Raw genomic sequence first — 19,977 nt, forward strand, 5'->3', positions numbered from 1 at the left:
GCCAGAAAACTGATGCTACAATACACGCGGATAAAGCCCATGGGCTTGGAAGAAAGACGAAGGAGCGGAGTTCCTGGAAGCATAAGGGAGACAATATCCCTAGGGACCTCAGGAAAGGCTCTCTACACTCCCCCAGGATAAGGTCACAGATGGAGTGCTGGCAACATTGAAGTTGGACCAATTTGGGTTCAAATCCTGACCCTATGGCTGCTCAGCTTCATGATCTTACACAAGATACTTTCTGTTTTCTCACTGAAAATCGGTGCGATGATGCTGAGTTTGCAGAATTGGTTGAAGAATTATCATCATCAGTACAGTGCCTGGTACAAAGTAGTTATGTGAGCATGGCAACTGCTGCTGGAGCAGGGCCTGCACACCTTCCCTGTCCCTTTCTTAGTGGAGACTAATACTAGCTTATTTTGATCTTTCCCATATATGTTGAACCTGGGGTGAGTTATTGGTAGGGGAGTGAGTAAAGAGGTGAGATAGGTTAAGGCTGGAGTGTTTGCTGCTGAGAGACGCCACTGGCTGTGAGGGCTCTGGAAGATGCGGGGCCTTGAGCAGAGCACTGGGAGCCAGCTACAGCCAAGCTTCCTGGCTAGGTCCAAGGGTAATGTGTCCATCCTGCAATGGACACGGACCCCAAGCCAGTCTTGGAAAAGTTGCAGTCATTCTTTCAACACACATAATCCCCGCCATGCACTAGGCTTTGCTTTCAAAAAGAAATACAGACAGTCTCTACCTTCAAAGAGCATAAACTCCAGGAGTAACTTGCATATCCTCTGTCCTTGACTAAATGAATAAACAAATAAACGGACAATTTTTTTTTTTTAATTATCACAGATTCTGGGAAGAAAGCCATTTGCAACAAATAGCCGCAAATCCCTTTCATCCCAGGAACATCCGGCCTGTTGGATAGTCTTAAGAGGATTGAATTTAAGAGTCAGAACTGAATTTGAATTCTGGCTCTGCTACCCACTAGCAGGAAGACTTTAGGCAAAAGGACAAACCGTCGACTTCTCCAAAACAGTTTCTTTAATGCATAAAATGTGGAAGGGGTAGTTCTATCTACCTTGGCAGGGTTTCTCTGGGAATTAGTTAAGATGGTCTGTGCAATTATCAAGTATAGAGTAAAGGATGTGTTGGAACTGAGACAAGAACTGCAAATCCACAAAACAGCATCTTGCGTGGGGGTTCTGCTTTTAAAGAAAGAGGTATTCTGGAATGCTAGCTTCTCAAACACTACTGTCCAATACCAGTTGAAAGCAAGGTTGGCTCTGGCTGGTAATTGGGAGACCTTGTCCCTTCTGCAAAGACCTGAAGTGGCTGCCAACCACAAGTAAAAGCTTCCTAACAAATGCCAGTTATTCTGACAAAGCGTATTCAGTAGCCCAGTGTTTTCTGTGGGCAAATGCCTCATTTAAGTACTCTTTCTCTATTTATGGTTAGCAACGATTCAATTGAACTAGAATGGCTGCTACAAATATCAGGCTTAATTAAATATTTTCAGTGATACTTCGAAAGTGAGAACATGTAATTATGCCCTTTACCATTATCCCAGCACCTCCTCCTTCACCCTTTTCAATGCTAAAAATTAATGGCTTCTTCGTGTCCAGAGTTAAACATCTTTAAAAATATAAGCTGAAATGAAGATGCAAAGCCACAGAATAAACTGTGAATGACAGCAGCAAAATACTTTGAGGACAGAAACACAAACGAAATTAAGATAGCCTTCAGAATATAGAAAGAAGAGTTAGAGACAGACAAGGTTAAGAGACATGTTTCAGAAATGGCAAAAGGGTCCATTTGTGCAGTCATTATGGCCAGAGCAGGTCCATATGGCTACAGGGGAAGCTCAACAGGGTTAAGACACATAAAAAAATAAATAAATAAACAAATAAAGGGTCTACTTTTGAGAAGCTACTTATCTTGGTAAATTGTTACATTTGCACAAAAGTCATCATAATTTTTGCCATTACTTTTAATGGCAAAAAGTGCAATGACTTTTGCATCAACTTAATAAATATACTGAACATTAGTTTTTTTTTTTTTTTTTTTTTTGGAGACAGAGTCTTACTCTGTCATCAAGGCTGGAGTGCAGTCATGTGATCTCAGCTTACTGCAACATCTGCCTCTCAGATTCAAGTGATTCTCCTGCCTCAGGCTCCCAAATAGCTGGAATTATGGGCATGCACCACCACATCTGGCTAATTTTTGTAGAGATGGTTTCACCCTGTTCCCAAGGCTGATCTTGAATTCCGGGCCTCAAGTGACCCACTCACCTCGGCCTCTCAAAGTGCTAGAATTACAGGCGTGAGCCACCATGCTTAGCTTAAACATTAGATTTTTAAGAAGCAAATTTGGTTCAAGGCTTAAAATAGAATGAAGCCACAGCTACCAAATAAGAACTGGGAACTTCAAGCCATCCTGGCACTAAGATTTTGCTGCTGCATTCAGGGGTAGCTTGCCACCCTCTTGAGAGGCAGGCATTGACAATCAGAACCCAAACTCAGCAGAAACACTCAGAAAAATATAGAAGCTTCCTGCTGAGATCCTGCCTCATGAGAGATTTTGAAGCTTAAAAATGTGGTGTATATAACAAGCCGTGAAGGTATTGGAATATGTCGCTGGTTTTACCTTCTGTGATTGTAATCAAAATATGGCAAAGATCACCAGGAACCGTAGACTATGTAGCTAAAATTTTACTAAAATGGCAGGTGGTAGGATGATCACACTATGAAAGAAAATACAGGAAGAAAAATCCCATAGGCAAGTTGAACTTGTTGATAGCACAGCGAGATTAATGAAATAGCTGAAGTCTAAGAAGATACAGTTTTGTTCTGAAATTTGAAAAGGTTTTGTAAGTATGATTACGAACTCTGTGACCTTCCTAATGAGGAACCAAAAGGATAATGATGTTCTTGGTGATTAAAAGAGGAGCAAAGAAATCTAATTAGATGATGTATGTGTTACACTTGTTGGTGAAACATAAACCTATTTTTAGAAGTGCTGGCTGATGAAGGCACATCACTTCCCTTCAAAGGGAACTTTTCCTTCATTGTCTTTAATTACAGTAGCAAACATGGCACTGTGTTGCTTCACAAGTAAGATCAAGCAACAAGGCTCTGCAGCATAGCTAAGACCCGCCGATAAAGAGGCAACCATCTTTGTTCTGTTCCCCTTAACACACACTGTTTTCTGCTTACCACAAAAACAAAAGCTTAAGTTAATATCAGAAGTTAATTCAAATCTGTCAGCTCATCACAAACCTGAAAGAGACAGGACTTGAGTCTATGTTGAACCATAAGCTCTGTGTCTGTGCTGACATCAGCACACCCTGAATGCTCAGTGTTAAGTTCTAAATGCTTGGGCTAATAGCCAGATGTCAATGATTCAGAGCGAGGAGGGCGGGGTATGAGCGAACGACAGGAACCTCATCAAGAATGAAATGGGAAATGTCTGCAGTTTTTTTTCTAATATGTTGACATTTTGCAGGTTGGGGAAAAATACAAATGATTACGCTGCTGTCATCAGCCAGAAGCAATGGTGTTTCTCTCTGACTCATTCCCTTCCCACCTGGATTTAAATTGTGGATTTGAAAAATAAAAATCATTTACACATTATCAGCAGGAAACGGACAAACATGTGCAGCTTTTGATGTCTCTGCAAGAAGATATCATGTTATGAACATCTTCCTAAACAGAATTGGAATATTTGGCATAGCCTCCTTCAAAAAGGAGATCCAGGATCGGGGGACCCTGTATTTCAAATTAGAGTTGGAACATACAGGATGCCAGAATGCAAGGGAAAGTCAGAAAAGCAGTGATTTGGCTTTCTTGAGGGGAGGGGACTATAAGTCTTCTTGGGTATTTGGCTTCCCTTTGGTTAGTGAAAAGTCTAAAACTGTATAGAGGCTATAACTGATGCCCCCATTGACTGGGAGATATATTTATTAATTCAATAAACAGTTACTGGGCAACAATCACTGCAAGACACAGTATTACATCCTCTAAGTGCAGAAAAAGATACAAACAAAATCTAAGCCTAGGGTTAAGCCATCCAAAAGATGAGGGATTGATTCTTCAGTGGAACTCACAACTGCTTTCCATACGGGGTGTCATTGAGCAGAACCCTGTAAGTACACCCTCATCAGGCAGAGAAGAAGCACAAGCCTGCCTCTACAACCCTCCAGCACACTGGGAGAGACAGTATATGCATTTGAAAGAAACGGGATTAAGGTCAGACAGACCTGGGTGCAAAACCTGCTGTTGTCCCTTGCCCCCTCTGTCCGTGGTGCAATCACTCTTACTTGGGGGAATTCAGGAACATCATTTGTTCTTTGAGCGCAAGGCTCTTCTTCTGTGCCATGAAAAATACTATCTATTTCAAAGGGTTCTTAGGTGTGTAAAGGCATGTGTGGCTGACACTTGACAGCTGACAGCTTCTTTGTTCCTCAAGCATGGCATTTCTTATATTTTATTGTAACTGTAAATAGTTTGTACAAGATCAGAAATTCTGTTTCTCCTTGTACCTTAGTCCTTGGGAAAATTCCAGGCATACAGTAGGCACTAAATAATAATGCCCCATTTGTTGACCAGATAAATGGATGGATGGACGGATGGATGGATGGATGGTGCAGAGTGGCAACAGCATGATGTGTAATGGGATCTGGGGACACAGAGGTCCCAGCCTGGTAGATGCAGGGAAGGTCGCAGATGGAGTGCTGGGGACACCTGAAGCTATAAGGCTACGCTGATCTCACAGTCAGAACAGCCTTAATGCCACGCTGTTCTGGGAGGCAGAAGTTTTCAGCAACCAAAATGACAAGGTTCATTCTGAGTTTTGGAAATGTTACTTGGCCCTGCTATGGCAAACTGATTGGAGAGAGATTGCCACAGAAAGATGAGAGAACCAGTGAAAGGATATCACAAATGTCCATGCAAGATGCATGGCATGATGTGAATGAGAATGGAGATCGAGAAGTCACAGGAAAGGCCATTTGGTGAGGCTTGTTGACTAACACAGGTGAAGAGTCAGGGAGAGGGGGAAGTCAAAAGCGACCACAGAGGTTCTAGAGAGTGTGCAGGGCAAGAGCGAGGCACACACCGAGCATTCCCAGAGGAGAGAGGCTGCCTTCGAGACCCCTGTGGAACATTCAGGAAGAGAGAGCAGCTTATAGCTCAGAATTCAGGAGAGAACTAAAGACACAAATTCAGGAATTATCGGACTGTTGTTCAGAGACTATCCATCTTCGGTGTGCATAAGATTCCCTGGAAGAGCTTCTTCAAAAGTGCATTCTCAGGACCTTCCCTAGAGGTTCTGATTAAATGATTCTGGGACAAGGCTCACATATTCGCATTTTTAAAGCATCTAGAGTAAGGCTAATGCAGGCCAACAAATCCCTCTCCAATGGGTGCTTGAAGGTACAGAAGAGCCCTTCCCCTCTCACTGTAGGCTGACCCCTGGCAAGTCTCATGGGGCAGGGGCTGCAGGAGCTAGAAGCAGACTGAGGAAGGTAAGGAGACAGTCACCACGCAGTTATATCACAGAAGCCAGAGGTGAAGCACTGTTGGGTGAGAGGGGTTCTGGCACTGAGAGCAGATCGGGTGTTAGAGGGAGACAGACCGTGGTAGGCTGAGGTGTAAGTAGACTTGAGAAAGTGGAGCCACAATCCGAGTTCTCCCTCTCAGAAGGAGGTTTGGGATTTGGAGGGTCGGAGAGAAGAAAGGCAGGGGTGTGGTATGGAGGTTGCACTGAAGAGAACCTCGGTCCTTGTGCTCACTCTCCATGTCCCAGCTGGAGCCACCTGGGGATAGATGTGGTTGGGAGGAAGCCCTAATAAAGACATGGAAGGGGAAGACGGAGGCGGTATGATGAGGGAGGCGGGGGATGAGGCAGTGGCGCTGAGGGCTCTGCCCACGGGTGGGGTGGTTTCCTATGAGAAGGAGGTCAGCAAAGGGAACAGGGTGAGAGCCGCTGCCTGGTCTAGGCTCTGGCTGAAAGAAGCCCAGCTCAGAGAGCCAGTCTGATGTGTATATTTATTCTGGAGGAATGGCCATTAGCAAAAGGAAATAGAGATTCCGTCCTCAAGACTCTCAGGAGCCGCCGAGGCTGGCTGGAGTCACATCTTTTCCAAGAGGGCTCAAGCTCGGCCTGAGGAAGAAACTCTGTGCACAGATGTTGCCTTAACTGGAACGTTTTCCTTTTTCACTTGCAATGACAGGATTCCTATGAGTTATCTCTACGCCCAACACTTAACTCTTAATGTAACTAATTTGTGTCGCTCCAATTTCACAGATAAAATGGGAGAAATCTGTTTCTCTCTCCGCAGCCTCTCCCCACTCCGTTTTGGCTTTGTTTGCGCTCTCTGTCCCTTTCCCCTGCCAGTTCCAGTCTTCCAGGCGTTTACATGCCTCATTAAGCGCATCACACTCTCTGCAGTGCCGGATGTAATCAAGTCCAGAATGTTCCTTCTCTGCACACGAAGAACAGGACAGGGGGATGGGGCTTCTTGCTCAAGGCCCAGAGGAGGCAAAGGGGGTTGGCAAGGTGAGAGAAAGTGAGTGACCTCTCAGCAAGCCGAGCCCCAGCCATCCCTCCTGTACATAGCTCTGGCAAGGCTTCAGGTGCCAGGGGGTTCCCTGTGGACTTCCAATGGTTGCACCCACTCAGCAAAGATAACGAATGCTTGGAGCAAGCTGCTTTGCAATAATAGCAGGGTGCCCATGGTTATGGCTGATAGCTTTTGGAGACCTGTTCCTTGCCCTGTGTTCCAATTGTTTCCCAAATTCAGCACAGACACTTAGAAAGCTGGAAATAACTTGGGAGTTCACCTTACTCTGCTTTTAGGTTTTATGCACGACTTAGGAACCAACAGCATCACAGTTTGTCTGTATCAGAGTCAGGACTGGAACCCGTGACCTTTGCTGCTAGTGTTGACTCCCTCCCTCTCCACATCCTGCCGCTTTTCCAGCACCTGCAGTTATCCAGGGCTCAGGAAAGTGGGTGGTCTAAAATGTGGCTGTGAGTTGGCGCTCTATCTAGGTGACCACTCTGTCCTTGTGGCTCTGTGCGGGGAAGGCAACTGGTGCGATGAGGAAAAAGCATTTCATATCGGCGCCAACAGCTGATTTGTCTTGGACGATCGCCTACCACGTTGTCACTCACACATTTCTAGTCATTTCGGGTTTCAACCCACTCACCAACCCATTGTCTCCAGTTTCTGTCCTCTACATTCTTCCAAAATTGCTTTTATCCCATTTTCCTTTGCTCTTTGCGTGTAGGTATGGAATATATGAAAGATGAACGTGTGAGAGAGGCACGCTGTGAGAGGATCACAGGGGCCAAGTCAGAGGGGGCTCTCAGAAAGCAGACTGCGCTTCTGTGAGAGTAAATACAAATGTGCGCTTGCAGACAAGGAGTGTCTGTTGGGGAGATAGGAGTATATGGCGGCAAATGTAAAAATCCTCCTTTACGAGAATGAGTGCAGAAGTAGATGGAAGAAGGGAGGATTTGATGTGGGAGGTGGGTCCAAACAGACTAACTGCTGATACGAGGCTCCATTTGCAAGGTCATCTACCATATCCATGATGGATTGCCAGGTCTCATGACCTGGATGGCAGTAGAAGCGAAGCGCCCTGGCATGGGAATGGGAGCACACAGGCTCAAAATCCCAGGACAAGCACTGATAAGCCAGGGTGTTTTGAGTTATCTGCCTAACCTCTCAATTTCCTCAAGTGTGAAATCAGGATAAATATAGTACTTACTTCATAGAGTCACTGAGGGTGGTGAAACAGGAAAAGCACTTAGTCTAGTGCCCAGTACACAGTAAATGGTTGGTCATAATGAGGCATTGAGGACTAGGAAGAGCATGCCCGGCCAGGAGAAATAGTGGGTCAACCGGATACTCTTTCTGATATTGTGCTGAAACCATTGCCATACAATCACAGGATCAGAGAACTGTGCTTTGTGGAGACTGCAAAAAACAAACATCTTATCCAAAATGCCTTCACTGATTAAAAATATAAAAAAGCCTACTGAGATTGACTTTCTCAAAGCTGTTCAGCCAGTGGGCAGCATAGGGTCTCAAAGACCCTGTGAGACACATATCCCTTCCTCTGGCTATGGCATTTCAATTCCTGACAGCTAAATTGTTGCTGTGACCAACACAACCTTTCCATCCCCACATATATTCACACATTCATTCATTCCACAAAGTTTTCTTGATGAACTACTGTGTGTAGATCCTTGTATTAGGTCCTAGGGATGAAGCCAGATATGGCCCCTATGTTCATTGAGCTTACAGCCTCAAGAAGAAGGACGATTTTAATCAAACCAATTTTGAAATGTTAAAAGCAAAATTACAACTGGAAGATAAAGTCTACAGAAACAAGGAGTCTCTCTGTTGACTCACTGCTGTCTCCTGATCACATAGAACAGTGCCCGGCTTGTAACAGGTCCTAAATGCATGCTTGTTAAATGAACGGCAGGCAATGCCCTGTGTGAGTGCAGCAGTCAAAAGCAATGAACGAGTGGATGCAGAATGGGGGCCTGGCCTGCTCAGGGGAGTCAGGAAAGGCTTCCTTGAGGAAGGGATGCTGAATGCAAGTGTAAGCCAACAGGGTGAAGTGAGACAGGGTGGGCTGAAGGGATGGGCGAGTGCTGGAGAGAAAGGGCACAGGGAGCTTTGGAGGAAAGAAGTGCAGTCGAGCAGTGACTCAGGCAGCCATGTGGAGGGAAGAGGTGACAGCGTGGGCCGTGTCACAGCGAGTGCTGGCAGGTACCAGGAGGAACGCAACAGTATTCAATGAGTCCTTCCGCTTTGATAAATATTGTCTTATTCACAATTCACAGTGACACTCTCATGTCTGTTGGTCAGAAAATATCATCCCGCTTAGCTGAGTAAACTCAGGCCTGTGGTCTTTGTTTGTGGTCAAAGTCACACATGGAAACGGCATTTGTGAGACTCCTAATGTATTTAACCTTATTTCATCCTGTCGTCAGTCTTGTGAAGCAGGCGTTAGTATCCCAATAGCATATGTGAGGAAAGGAAAGCTCAGCAAGTTCAAGTGAATTGGGATGTGAAGGCTGAATGGGGACGTAAATGTCTGTGTCATGGGCTGAATCTACTACCAAATGTCTGTGTTGATGCTCTAACTTCCAGTATGTCTGTTTTTGGAGGTGGTACCTATAGGGAGGTAATTAAGGTCAAATTAGGTCATAAAGGCGGGGCCCTGATCCAATATAGTTAGTGTCCTTATCAGAAGAGACACCAGAGAGCTCCCTCTCTCACTTTCTCTGTAAGAATTCAGAGGATAAACGATGTGAAAACACAGCAGCTGTCTACAAGCCAGGAGGTGAGCCCTCACAAGGGCCACCCTGGCAGAAACCTGCATCTTGGACTTCTAGCCTCCAGTACTGTGAGATAATAAATGTCTGTTGTTGAAGCCATCCCATCTGTAGTATTTCGTTATGGCAACCCGAGCCAGCTGAGACAGTTTTGCTGTACACTGTCTGTTGTTATCTGCTAAGACACACCTCTTTCTTAGTTAATGGCAGAGAGAGACAAGAAGGGCCATTGGGTTGTCAGTCCTGTGCCCTTCTCTGCACATACTCCCCGCCACTGCAATCCGACCAACCTGGGGATAATGGCAGGTCATGGCAGGGAAGCCTCTCAATCCCACCCTATTTTCTCAGTTTTGTCAAGACCAAGGCATGGGTGTTCCTGGTCACTGGGGTGTGGGTAAAACTAAATGTCTGTGAGTGTCTTGGATCAAGAGCTGTGGCAGTGATAGTTGAAGAGCTGATTTCAGGTCTAGAAAATTCAAATATTGTCTCTTTGCATGTGACTCAGATTGACATCTTAGAACAGTAGGGTTGTTCTGGGAGCAGAGCTGAGTACCAGCTACTGTTTCATCTAAATGCCTCAGTGACTGTGTAAAAGCATGTGTGTGTGTGCATGCGTGTGCCTGTTTCTCTTTGCTGATGCTCTGGGCAAATACGCCAATACCTAATGCAGGGGTCCATTTCTGGGTCTCATCCCGTACATATTCATTAGCTAAGTGGCCTTCAGTGTTACCCAAGTTCTTTGATCCTCCTTTTACTTATCTGTAAAATGGGGTTAATAACCTGCCTTGCATAGCACTGACATGATGCCTAGAACCCAGCACACATTTGGTAAATAGCAGATATTATCGTTATGAAAAATGATCCCAAGTGCTTCTATTTTAAAATACAGTTTTTAGAACGAAATCATTACCCTTGTTTGGCTTGGGCTAAAAGAATAAAAAAATATAGTAGGGTGACGTTTCCACCGAGACAGTTATCTCTTAATCCAGTTGGTGTCTGGGCTGGGTTGCTGTTGGTGCTGTTGTTTGTACAAATAGCAGAATGATCATCCTTTTCACAGGCAACCAACCAAGTGTAAGGTTCTTGTTTTGGGGGTATAAATAAACCCCTTCCCCCAAAACCCATAAAACTATTCCATAGAGTGCATGTGAAAGCCATCATATTCTACATGCTTGTTATCTAAACTGTGTAAACCAAGCCCCTTGAGGTCTATCTACCTCAGAGAAATAAACTGCAGAGGTGAAGCAGGCAAGCCTATCTTTGAAGTAGACTAAAACTCAAAGGCATAGGCATTCAGGCAGGCAGAGGTAGGAAGGAACATGCTGTACCCACCTGCCACTGCTGGTGAGGGGCTTATTTCTAAGACACACACAGCACAATGCACACACAATGCAGAGAGAAAACAGAAGACATAGATCACACATTTCAGATGGTTGGTGGACAAAGTTTAGTTAATGTCAATGCTGAAAGCTTGTTCAGTGTCTGAGGTGCACGTGGAAACGTGGATACCTCTCTTCATCCTACTCAGCGGTTGCTTCCCTCTAACCAAACTTCAGCAAATAAACAAATACACACGCACATAAAGTATCACGACAAGCCGGCCCTGGCCCGTGGTGTGAAATGTTGTAGAAGGATATGGATGTGGCAGTGTGGGAACCATGGAGTCAGGGATACATAGGGGCTTCAAAGGAGGTCAGTCATGGCTCCCAAGCCTTCTCCACCCATATGGGAGGGAAAGACCTTCAGAGAGGGTTTGCTGCTCCAGTTGTGGATAGAGCAGCCATCTGATAAGGTCTCAGACTGCCACTCCATTCCTCCCCATGGATGACAGCACGAGATGCAAGCAACATGAGAATCATAATGGCAGCAGTTGACTTGGTTTAAAACAACAGATATCACCCCCAGGATCATAGACTCCAACTATAGAAGGCATCTTAAAATTACGCAGTTGAATTGACCCATGGTTCTATCTTCTTTATACAACCAACATTCTACTTAATTCACAATTTGGTTTACTCCTGTTTTAAGGACAGACCTTGCCTTTTGATGACCATGAGATATCAATTACCGTGTAACTATCACTGCATGGCATGCTAGGGGAATGGCAGGGACAAGTATGTCTTATCTACAGGTGGTGAGTTGAGCAGGATGGATGGACACAGGCCAAGCAGATCGCAACTTCCTCCCTCCTGAGTCCCTAAAGCTTCCCCGTGTAGCCGAGCCCACTGCATCCAGGCTTCTAGCACTCACCATACAATGTGATGCTGGCATTGGTGTTCCCAAGCTTGTTTGTGGCCACACAAGTGTAGTTCCCATAATCCTTTTCTGAAACATTGAAGAAAGTCAGAGTGGACATGCGGCCTTTGTTCTCAATCCTTACTCCATCCAGGCCAGTGGCTAACCTGCAAGAGGGAAGGCATGGCTGTCAATTCATTCTACAAGGAGGCCCTCCTCCTCACAAAATGCTTTTCTCCAACTAACCCCGATCCTAAAATTCAAACCCCAAGGACCTCAGTGTCCAACAGGAGGACAGGGGAAAGGATGGCCATGCCCAACAGGATGAATGTGCTGGCTTCTAATTCCCAATGACTGGCATGTGCACAACCATGCTCAGAGCTGGAATCGTGGTCAGTTCATTTTGTTCACTTCCTAGCCACCTCCATTTTTTTTTTTCGGACGTTGTTACAAAAGAGGGTATAATAAATTTCTGTTTTGACTTATTTTTCCCCTTTCTTTCGTCCTCATCCTTCTCCCATGTGGGGATGCCCCATCAGCTCAACTTCAGAGCTGCCTGGGTGTCATTTAAAATTTACCTGGTATCTTCCTTGAACCACTGGAATTCAGCCATGGGGACTGCAGAGGCTTCGCAGCTCAGGATGCCCTTCTGACCAACTGAAACACCAGTGTTCTTGGCTTTTGAGATATAGGGAGGATCTGTGGGAAATAGACACACACATGCACGCACACACACACACAGAGTGATTTCATGAAAGAGATGAAGGGCACATCCAGTCATTTGCTATGTAAATAGACTTGGTGACAACTCTCTTTCCCAGTGAAATCATCATTTATTTCAGGAAAATAACTTGCTTGAAGATATTGCATTGACCCCCAACAACTTCTTCAGACCTTCAAACCTGTTCTCAGTTATCAATTCTCTCCATGTACTGAAAGCTCTGGCAGTCACGGGAAGATTCCAGGGACAAATGGCATGGGGGTCATGGTGGGGTCATGGTCAAAGCCATCTGATCAAGTATTTTCCTGTTGGCAGCAACTTGGGTCTTTTGGAAAATGCCACTGCCATTACCAGATTGTCCCCCTACTCCTGACGCCCTCTTTCTCCCAGAGCCCCCTGGCTGCAGGTCCACTCACAGTTTACAGTGATTTTTACTTTCCGCACATCCGGTGCAGCGACGTCATTCAATGCGCTGCATTCGTACTCCCCGGACTGGTCTCGCTTGATGTCAGAGATCTCCAGGTACTCATCCTCACTTACGAAGCCCTGGCCTTCTGGGAAGAAAGAACCAGACAGAAAACAATCAAGAAACTGTGTAACTGGAGACAGAACCATAATCACATCTAGAGATTGTAGGAGGCAGAAGAGAAAAAGGCATCATAATGGAGTAGGACGTTAAGTCAAAGACATAGGGCAACATGGTGCTCAAAAGATACGGCAATGGAAGAAACACATTATCCACCAAAGACATTCACAAAGCCTGAGCCTTGCATCACTGTGTTTTCAGCCAAGTCATTGAACTTTTTTAGAGCATTTGGTAAGAAAACATATCACTATCTTTCCTACATGGTTATTATGATGATGAATTCAGAGATGACATGATAAATACCTCAGTGCATTGCCAAGCTGATATTTTAAAATGAATTGTCATGATCAATAATATAATAAAACTATGGAATAACTTTAGGGCATATTACCATGGAGCACATCTTAATTTTTCACTATGTAGGAAATGTTTTAATATGCAGAATACAACCTACTACTTGTAGAATGAATAATTACACATTCTACACTTTAATATAAGTAAATGCAAAGTAGTTGGTTTTGTTTCTCCTTGTGGTGGAGAAGACAGAATGAGAATGAATGAATGAGGAGGGACCTCACGATCTAATAGGTGCTCAATAAGCATTGGCCAACACAAATGTGATAGCTCCACGTGCTGGATCTTTGCCGGAACAGCCTAGTGGATTTAATACTCGATTTGATGGAGCTCCCTGGAGGATTAACTCACAGGTACTTGTGAAACTTGTAATTCATAGTTCAAAATATGGGCTGCAAAATTTCTGTTGCTTTTAAGCCGGCATTATAGGTTTTTGCAACAATCTGGCCCCTCCACCTTACCCCTTATCTTACTCCCTGTGGTTCAGTGCAAAGACAACAGACCCTCTGTCTTCCATCACAAATGTTCTGAGTTCTTTCAACACACTGGGATCCCGTGAAAACCAAGATAAAGTGCACAGCCATTTGCATTTTTTATAGGCCTGCAGTCCTAAGGGCTACAATAGTTTTCAGGGCAACAAAAATGTTAACTTTCCCCACAACCTTGTGAAAGCATGTTCTGATCCAATGTGTTTGGGTCCAGCATGGGTGTATAGATGGGCTGGTGTGCAGGGTGTAGAGTGTGCAGCAGGAAGATGGAGGGGGTGGACTGGTGTGCAAGGTGTAGGGTAGGCAGCAGGAAGATGGAGGGGGTGGGCGACGTGCAGGGTGTATGGAGTGAGCAGCAGAAAGGTGTCTGTGGAGGTGGGCAGGTGTGTAGGGTGTATGGTGGGCAGCAGGAAGGTGGAGGAGGTGGGCCGGTGTGTAGGGTGCGTAGCAGGGATGTCTGTTGGGGTGGGCTGGGGTACAGGGGCTAAGGAGGCAGGTACTTAGGTTTCTTGACTCTGGTCTAAATCTAAGTCTTGGGGTGTCCACCACCCACCTGCTCATTTCCCCAGACCATGTGCTTTGTGGCCCCTGCTGTCTTCTCTGCCTCCATCTCCTACCCCAGATCATACCCACCCAGGGAGTACCATCAGTCTCTGGATACTGATTACCAATCTATTTATATAAATGGTACTGCAAATGAGTACCATTCTGTTAGCCCAGTTTGTGCAATTCCATGGAGGAAATAATGCGTTGGCCAGTGGGAGCAATCCTTTTGCCTGGCTACCCTCCTCAAACCTGGTCCTGGTAACAGGGTCCCAAAATGTGCCCATAGGTGTGAGGTTCAGAGTCACTGGGAGAGCTCGGTGAACCCACATAAAGAGTGGCTGAAGGGTGCAGGTGAGATCCCCAGAGTAAAGAAATGGGGTCTGAGACAGCAACTCACACACTTCCAGCCTAGGATCGGAGTGTCTCTCCTGAACGATGCTGCTGGTCCCAGAAGGTCCCAGGCACCAGATGGGAACTTAACAAATTTCAATGAAGAAACTGAGCATGAGTCACATGGGTCTGGGTTAAGCCCCCATTTGCTGGGTGCTGCTGCTGGATCAAAAGCCTCTACCACAGCAGACATAATGATCCAGGCTAGTTCATATCCTAACTCTTCAAGGTGCATTAGGGACGTACAAACACTTTCTCATCCTACTCCCTTTATTTCTCCATAGGCTAAGTGAAGAGGATTCTGAGATTGCTTCTTAAATGAAATTTAATGAAGAAAAATTAGTCGACCAATCTAGGCATTTTTAAGGATTAAACAACAATGGAATCAAACACATCAAAATGAAGTTCCAGACTCACTTCATCATTTTTTTTTTTTTTTTCAAGAAATAAATGTGGTAGGATGAGAAGCCTGGCTTTTTACGACTGTGACACCATTAGTTTTTCACAATGTACCACAGAGAATTTTGCCATGAGCTTTTTGCCATGCAATTAAATTGTATTGCATTTAGCCAAACACATGGGTTTCCTGCAGAGGGCCTGGCTGGAGTCAGGCAGGGTCAATGATCCCCTCTCCTCAGAGAAGAAAGCTCCAGATCACGCTGGTTGGTGGGCCTCAGCCAGATGCCTCAAAAGCCCAAGATAAGGTGGCATCCACCAATGGCAGTGGACTTAGAAATGTTGAGCTGCACATAGGAAGGAATGGTTTCACAGAACGGGGAGGCCCGTGTGCATTTGCGTGTTAAGACAGGTCCTGCATCCTTCCAGGGCAATTACCAGGTGACCGTGCAATCTCTGGAATGTGGGATTTCTTTCCACTGTCTGTGATGCTGTTTTCATGGGACAGTTATGCAACAGCAGAAAAAGAAGGAAGAAAATGTGCATTTCGCATAAAATGGAGATCATTATAATACTACCTCATTAAGTGAGAAAATGAATTTTGTCAAGTTTGTACAATAAAGTAAGTGCTTCTCAGATTTTAATTTGCATATAAATTCTTCAGAGTTTTTTTTTTTTTTTTTTTTTTTTTTTTTTTTTTTTTTAATATAGATTCTGATCCAGTAGGTTTGGAGTGGAGTCTGGGATTCCTCATTTCTGGCAAATGCCCAGGGCCTGCCTTCATGGCTGAGTCGTGGCCCACCCCCTGAGCAGTGAAGCTGTGAACGCCTTGCTGCGTTGTTCATTAGCTCTCTCCTACTCACACACGTGAAGTCCTTTAGGGCTATGAAGCGGTCAGAGTATTAGAAAAATATACTAAGTGCCCCTCAGGCTGAGACCCTTGTGGAGCCTGCACCTCAAAAGACTCACTGTTTTGGAGTTGAGGGCTCAATAGGTTGGCTGCATTGAGGCTGAGAATCAGGACCCATAAACTCTTCATGATCTTTCCACTACACATGCATCCTCGCCAAAACATGTTTCTTTGTTGGAAAATGGAAAATGTTAATTGACACTTCTCTCTGTCTCAGACTCAGTGAAGGTGACTTACAAGCTATTTTCTTAACTACTTTGAATGCTGGGTGAGATTTTTAAAGCAGAACGAATCTAGGTTGCAAAATGCCTGGAGACCTAGGAAGCTGTAGGGCTGCCCTCTCCGGTTCTGGTTGCAATGTAAAATTCTGATTCCATGCTGCAGACAACGGGGCAGAAGGCAACCAGTGTTTCAGTTCTCTTTACTAGCTGCCAGGAAACCAAATTGCTGACTATGGAGTTAAAGGAAGGGAAGAACAGGAGAGGATAGGAAAGAGAAGGAAGAGAAGGAAGGAAAGAAAGACAGAGGTGGGACAAGCAAGAAGGCCTGTGAGCCACTGGAAAGACTCTGAAGACATGTTCACCAAGGATTTTTTTTTTTTTTTTTTTTTTTTGAGATGAATTCTCACTTTGTTGCCCAGGCTGGAGTGCAGTGGTGCAATCTTTGCTCACTGCAATCTCCGCCTCCCAGATACAAGTGATTCTCCTGCCTCAGCCTCCTGAGTAGCTGGGACTACTGGCGCACACCACCACACCCAGCTAATTTTTGCATTTTTAGTAGAGATGGGGTTTCACCATCTTGGCCAGGATGGTCTCGATCTCTTGATCTCATGATTCGCCTGCCTCAGCCTCCGAAAGTGCTGGGATTACAGGCGTGAGCCACTGCATCCGGCCTCACCAAGGACTTTTTTAAAAAAGCTTGTAAGACTGCAATATTTTCCTTGTCAAACAGGAGCTGCAAGTCTGCTCAACAGTTTTGCTTTACAGCGAAATGTCCTCCAGTAAGACAGTAAGTAACCCAGAGGCATTATGAACCTGCTTTAAGCAGTCCAACATCCCAATATAACATGGTTGGAAGCAACAGAAAGCAGATTCTGAATCATTGGCAGAAATGCATAAAAACTGAGGCTGTTTCCATGGAAAGAGTGCTTCAAAGAAGATTAGCTCAATTCACTGTATTAGCAAAATTAAGATCTGCAAAAATACAAATGAGGCCATTCACCAGGGGATGTGGGGGTTGTCGCCTCAGAAGCAGGATGCGTGTTTGGGGACAGGATGAGCAAGCCTCAAGGTTCTGTTGACCGAAGGGGGCTTCTTCTGTAGGAATGGACATTCTGACAACACAGTCACAGAATAGACAACAGGCAACATCCACAAGCCAGGGTCTGTTCTGCTAGAAATGGAGGAACAGACAGACAGACGACTCAGGGAAGAAGGACCACAGGCTGGCTGCTGGCTCTGACCTCACTGTCCTTATTCTGCTCACATTCAGGGTGAACGAAGTGTTGCGTCAGACACTTCGGTGAGGGAAAGGGGGCAGAGATGACGCTTCACCTGGGTCTGTAATCTCATGGGGCAGAACTCAAAGCGGTTTATATTTTTCCATATCTCAGGCTCAATTTTTCAGTTCTTAGTCATTTCTAGATCCCTGAAGTAAGATGTAGTGAGTCAAAAAGATTTATTAGAGCTAAAAGAAAGCTAAGCATTTGGGGATGCAAAGATGAAACAGGAAATCCAGAGCAAAATCTGGGGCCTTCCTGACCTGCCTCTCTTTCCTTTCTCCCTTTATATCCTTTTGTGCCGGCCACATCTCAGCCATCATTCTTGCATCCAGTTCTCCTGTTTATTTTCTCAGCCAATTCCTTAGAGCTATAAAGTTAAAAGAACCATGAGAGATCAAAGATTTTAGCGTTCCCCTTTTTTGGATGATACAAAAGCCTGACAGAATATCTTGTCTTCTCTGTGAATACTTCTGGGGACAATTTTAGGAGGTGGTGATAAGGTTTGGCTGTGTCCCCACCCACATCTCACCTTGAATTGTAATAATCCCTGCATGTCAAGGGTGGGGCCAGGCGGAGATAAGTGCATCATGGAGACAGTCCCCCCTATACTGTACTCTTGGCAGTGAACAAGTCTTATGAGACCCGATGGTTTTACAAATGGGAGTTCCCCTGAACAAGCTTCTTGCCTGCCGCTGTGTAAGACAACCCTTGCTTTTCCATTATGATTGTGGGACCTCCCCAGCCATGTGGAACTGTGAGCCAATTAAACCTCTCTGTTTTATAAATTACCCAGTCTCTGATTTGTCTTTTTTAGCAGCATAAGAACAGATTAACACAGGTGGTCTACCCGTTTGTTGATGTAGTCACAGTATGACCCCCACCCCCCAACACACACACACACACACACAATCCTTTTATTGAGGCAATCCTCATTTGACTTCTCCATTTGGAATGATTAAAAGCCACCTCTGAGCATTCCCACCCCAGCTGTCCTTCCAGGTTTGTTGCCTAGGTCGTGGCTCTATCTGCAGAAGCTGTACTGAGGTCGGGGGTCAGCATCTGCTGCAGAATGTACCAGAGCTGCCAGCAGGTGACACAGAGAGGAACGTTTCTGGGAGCTTGTGCCACAAAGGAAAAGAACAACAGGAGATGATAGCAGTGAGGAGGAGCTAGGGTTTCAGGAGGCAGCCACACAGGGAGGGCAAGGGGTGGGGAAGGGGAGCTGGGAGGAGCAAGAAAGCAAGAGTGAAAGGGGCAGCCAGAAGGAAGCCAGTGGAAGTAGGCAGAGTGTGGCCACCCAGGGGTCCTTTCGGCTCAAATGGTTGGGTTTCCGGGAAAACAAGAAAAGGGGTTTCCCTGCTGCCCGGCAAGAGAGACTGTTACAGATGATCCTGATCAATACTGAATTTGCAAAGTTGGAATCAAATGTCCAGGTGATTGGTGATCAAGTGCATGTTTCTGGCCTATAAGGCCACAACTAGGCTATCTGATCCATCTTAGAAACAAGTCTTTTGCCTACTCTCCAAAGGTCGGTAGCAATTCAAGCTGTCAAGGAACACAGATTTTACTTCTGTAAGGGAAGAACCAGGCTTGTAAGTATCTGATTTGCTGGGCATCCTGTCATGAACATCTGGAGCAAGATAGACCATCGGAAGGAGCTAGGGCTGTCTGAAACTGCCTCCTCCACACTGCTTCTCATCCTTGATGCGTGCAGGGAAAGGTAGAGATCTTCAAAAGTTCCTGAGGAGGGAGACGTGTGTCTGAAACCTATCACTTATCTTTCTTTCCCTCCAGGATTTTGGCTAACAGAACATAATCACAAAACTGAGCCATGAGCAGATCAAAACACCAGCTCGACTACAATCACCAATTGGGATCCAGGCTGACACGAGGTTTTTGCCTTTTTCCCTGAGAATTAGAGGCAGTGGGGTTTGCACAGTAGAATGCTTGACTTTGGTACTCAGTCACAGGCTCAAAGCTGGACCCGAGAGTACGAGCTGTGTTGCAATGCAGAGTCTGGGGTAAGGAGGACCCCAGACCCAGGGAGCAGGCCAGGGAGGGGACAGAGACACAGGAGTGATGCCCTTACTTTTAGATGACAGCCTTATGTCTGCTTAACTAGGCCCAATGGATATTCGAGCAACCATTTTACCTTGGTTACCTCTCATCGGAGAGGCAAAGAGTGGACAAGGTGGAGGGAAGCTGCCCTCTAGAAACCTGTGAGGGTTATGAATAGCATTTATTCTTTTATCCTAGAGACTTCCTGGCATCCTTCTTCATCGCATACCTCCTGACATGAGAGCCCCCCCTCTTTTAATGGATACACATCAGAAACATGCTTGAATTTGGAATTACAGCAGGGTTTCAGCATTTGGGACCCAGTATGGCTCATATAACGTGAGTCTTTTACTATTTACCCTTCATCCTAGTCCATTGTCCAAGTTGCAAATACCCTGAGTAAACATCACATCTGCTGCTTCCTTAACTCCTTACGGCAGCTAG

At 45.4% G+C, this 19,977-nt stretch overlaps 1 protein-coding gene across 7 annotated transcripts in view; it reads right to left on the bottom strand.

Moving 5' to 3' along the window:
• OPCML (opioid binding protein/cell adhesion molecule like) overlaps window positions 1-19,977 on the bottom strand; it is a 1,153,658-nt gene that overhangs the window by 20,637 nt on the left and 1,113,044 nt on the right. For 3 of the 7 annotated variants that reach the window (XM_003923495.4, XM_010334344.3, XM_010334342.3), the window contains 3 exons: window positions 12,721-12,858; window positions 12,162-12,282; window positions 11,599-11,750 (listed from right to left, as the gene is read on the bottom strand). In XM_003923495.4, coding sequence (XP_003923544.1) covers window positions 11,599-11,750; window positions 12,162-12,282; window positions 12,721-12,858 — 411 coding nt within the window. Of the gene's footprint in view, window positions 1-10,680; window positions 10,708-11,598; window positions 11,751-12,161; window positions 12,283-12,720; window positions 12,859-19,977 lie in introns of all 7 variants that reach the window. The other 4 variants (XM_074400890.1, XM_074400892.1, XM_074400891.1 and 1 more) reach the window with 3 other exon arrangements.

Source organism: Saimiri boliviensis, chromosome 6, assembly GCF_048565385.1.
Source record: "Saimiri boliviensis isolate mSaiBol1 chromosome 6, mSaiBol1.pri, whole genome shotgun sequence".
Classification (NCBI taxonomy): Eukaryota; Metazoa; Chordata; class Mammalia; order Primates; family Cebidae; genus Saimiri; species Saimiri boliviensis.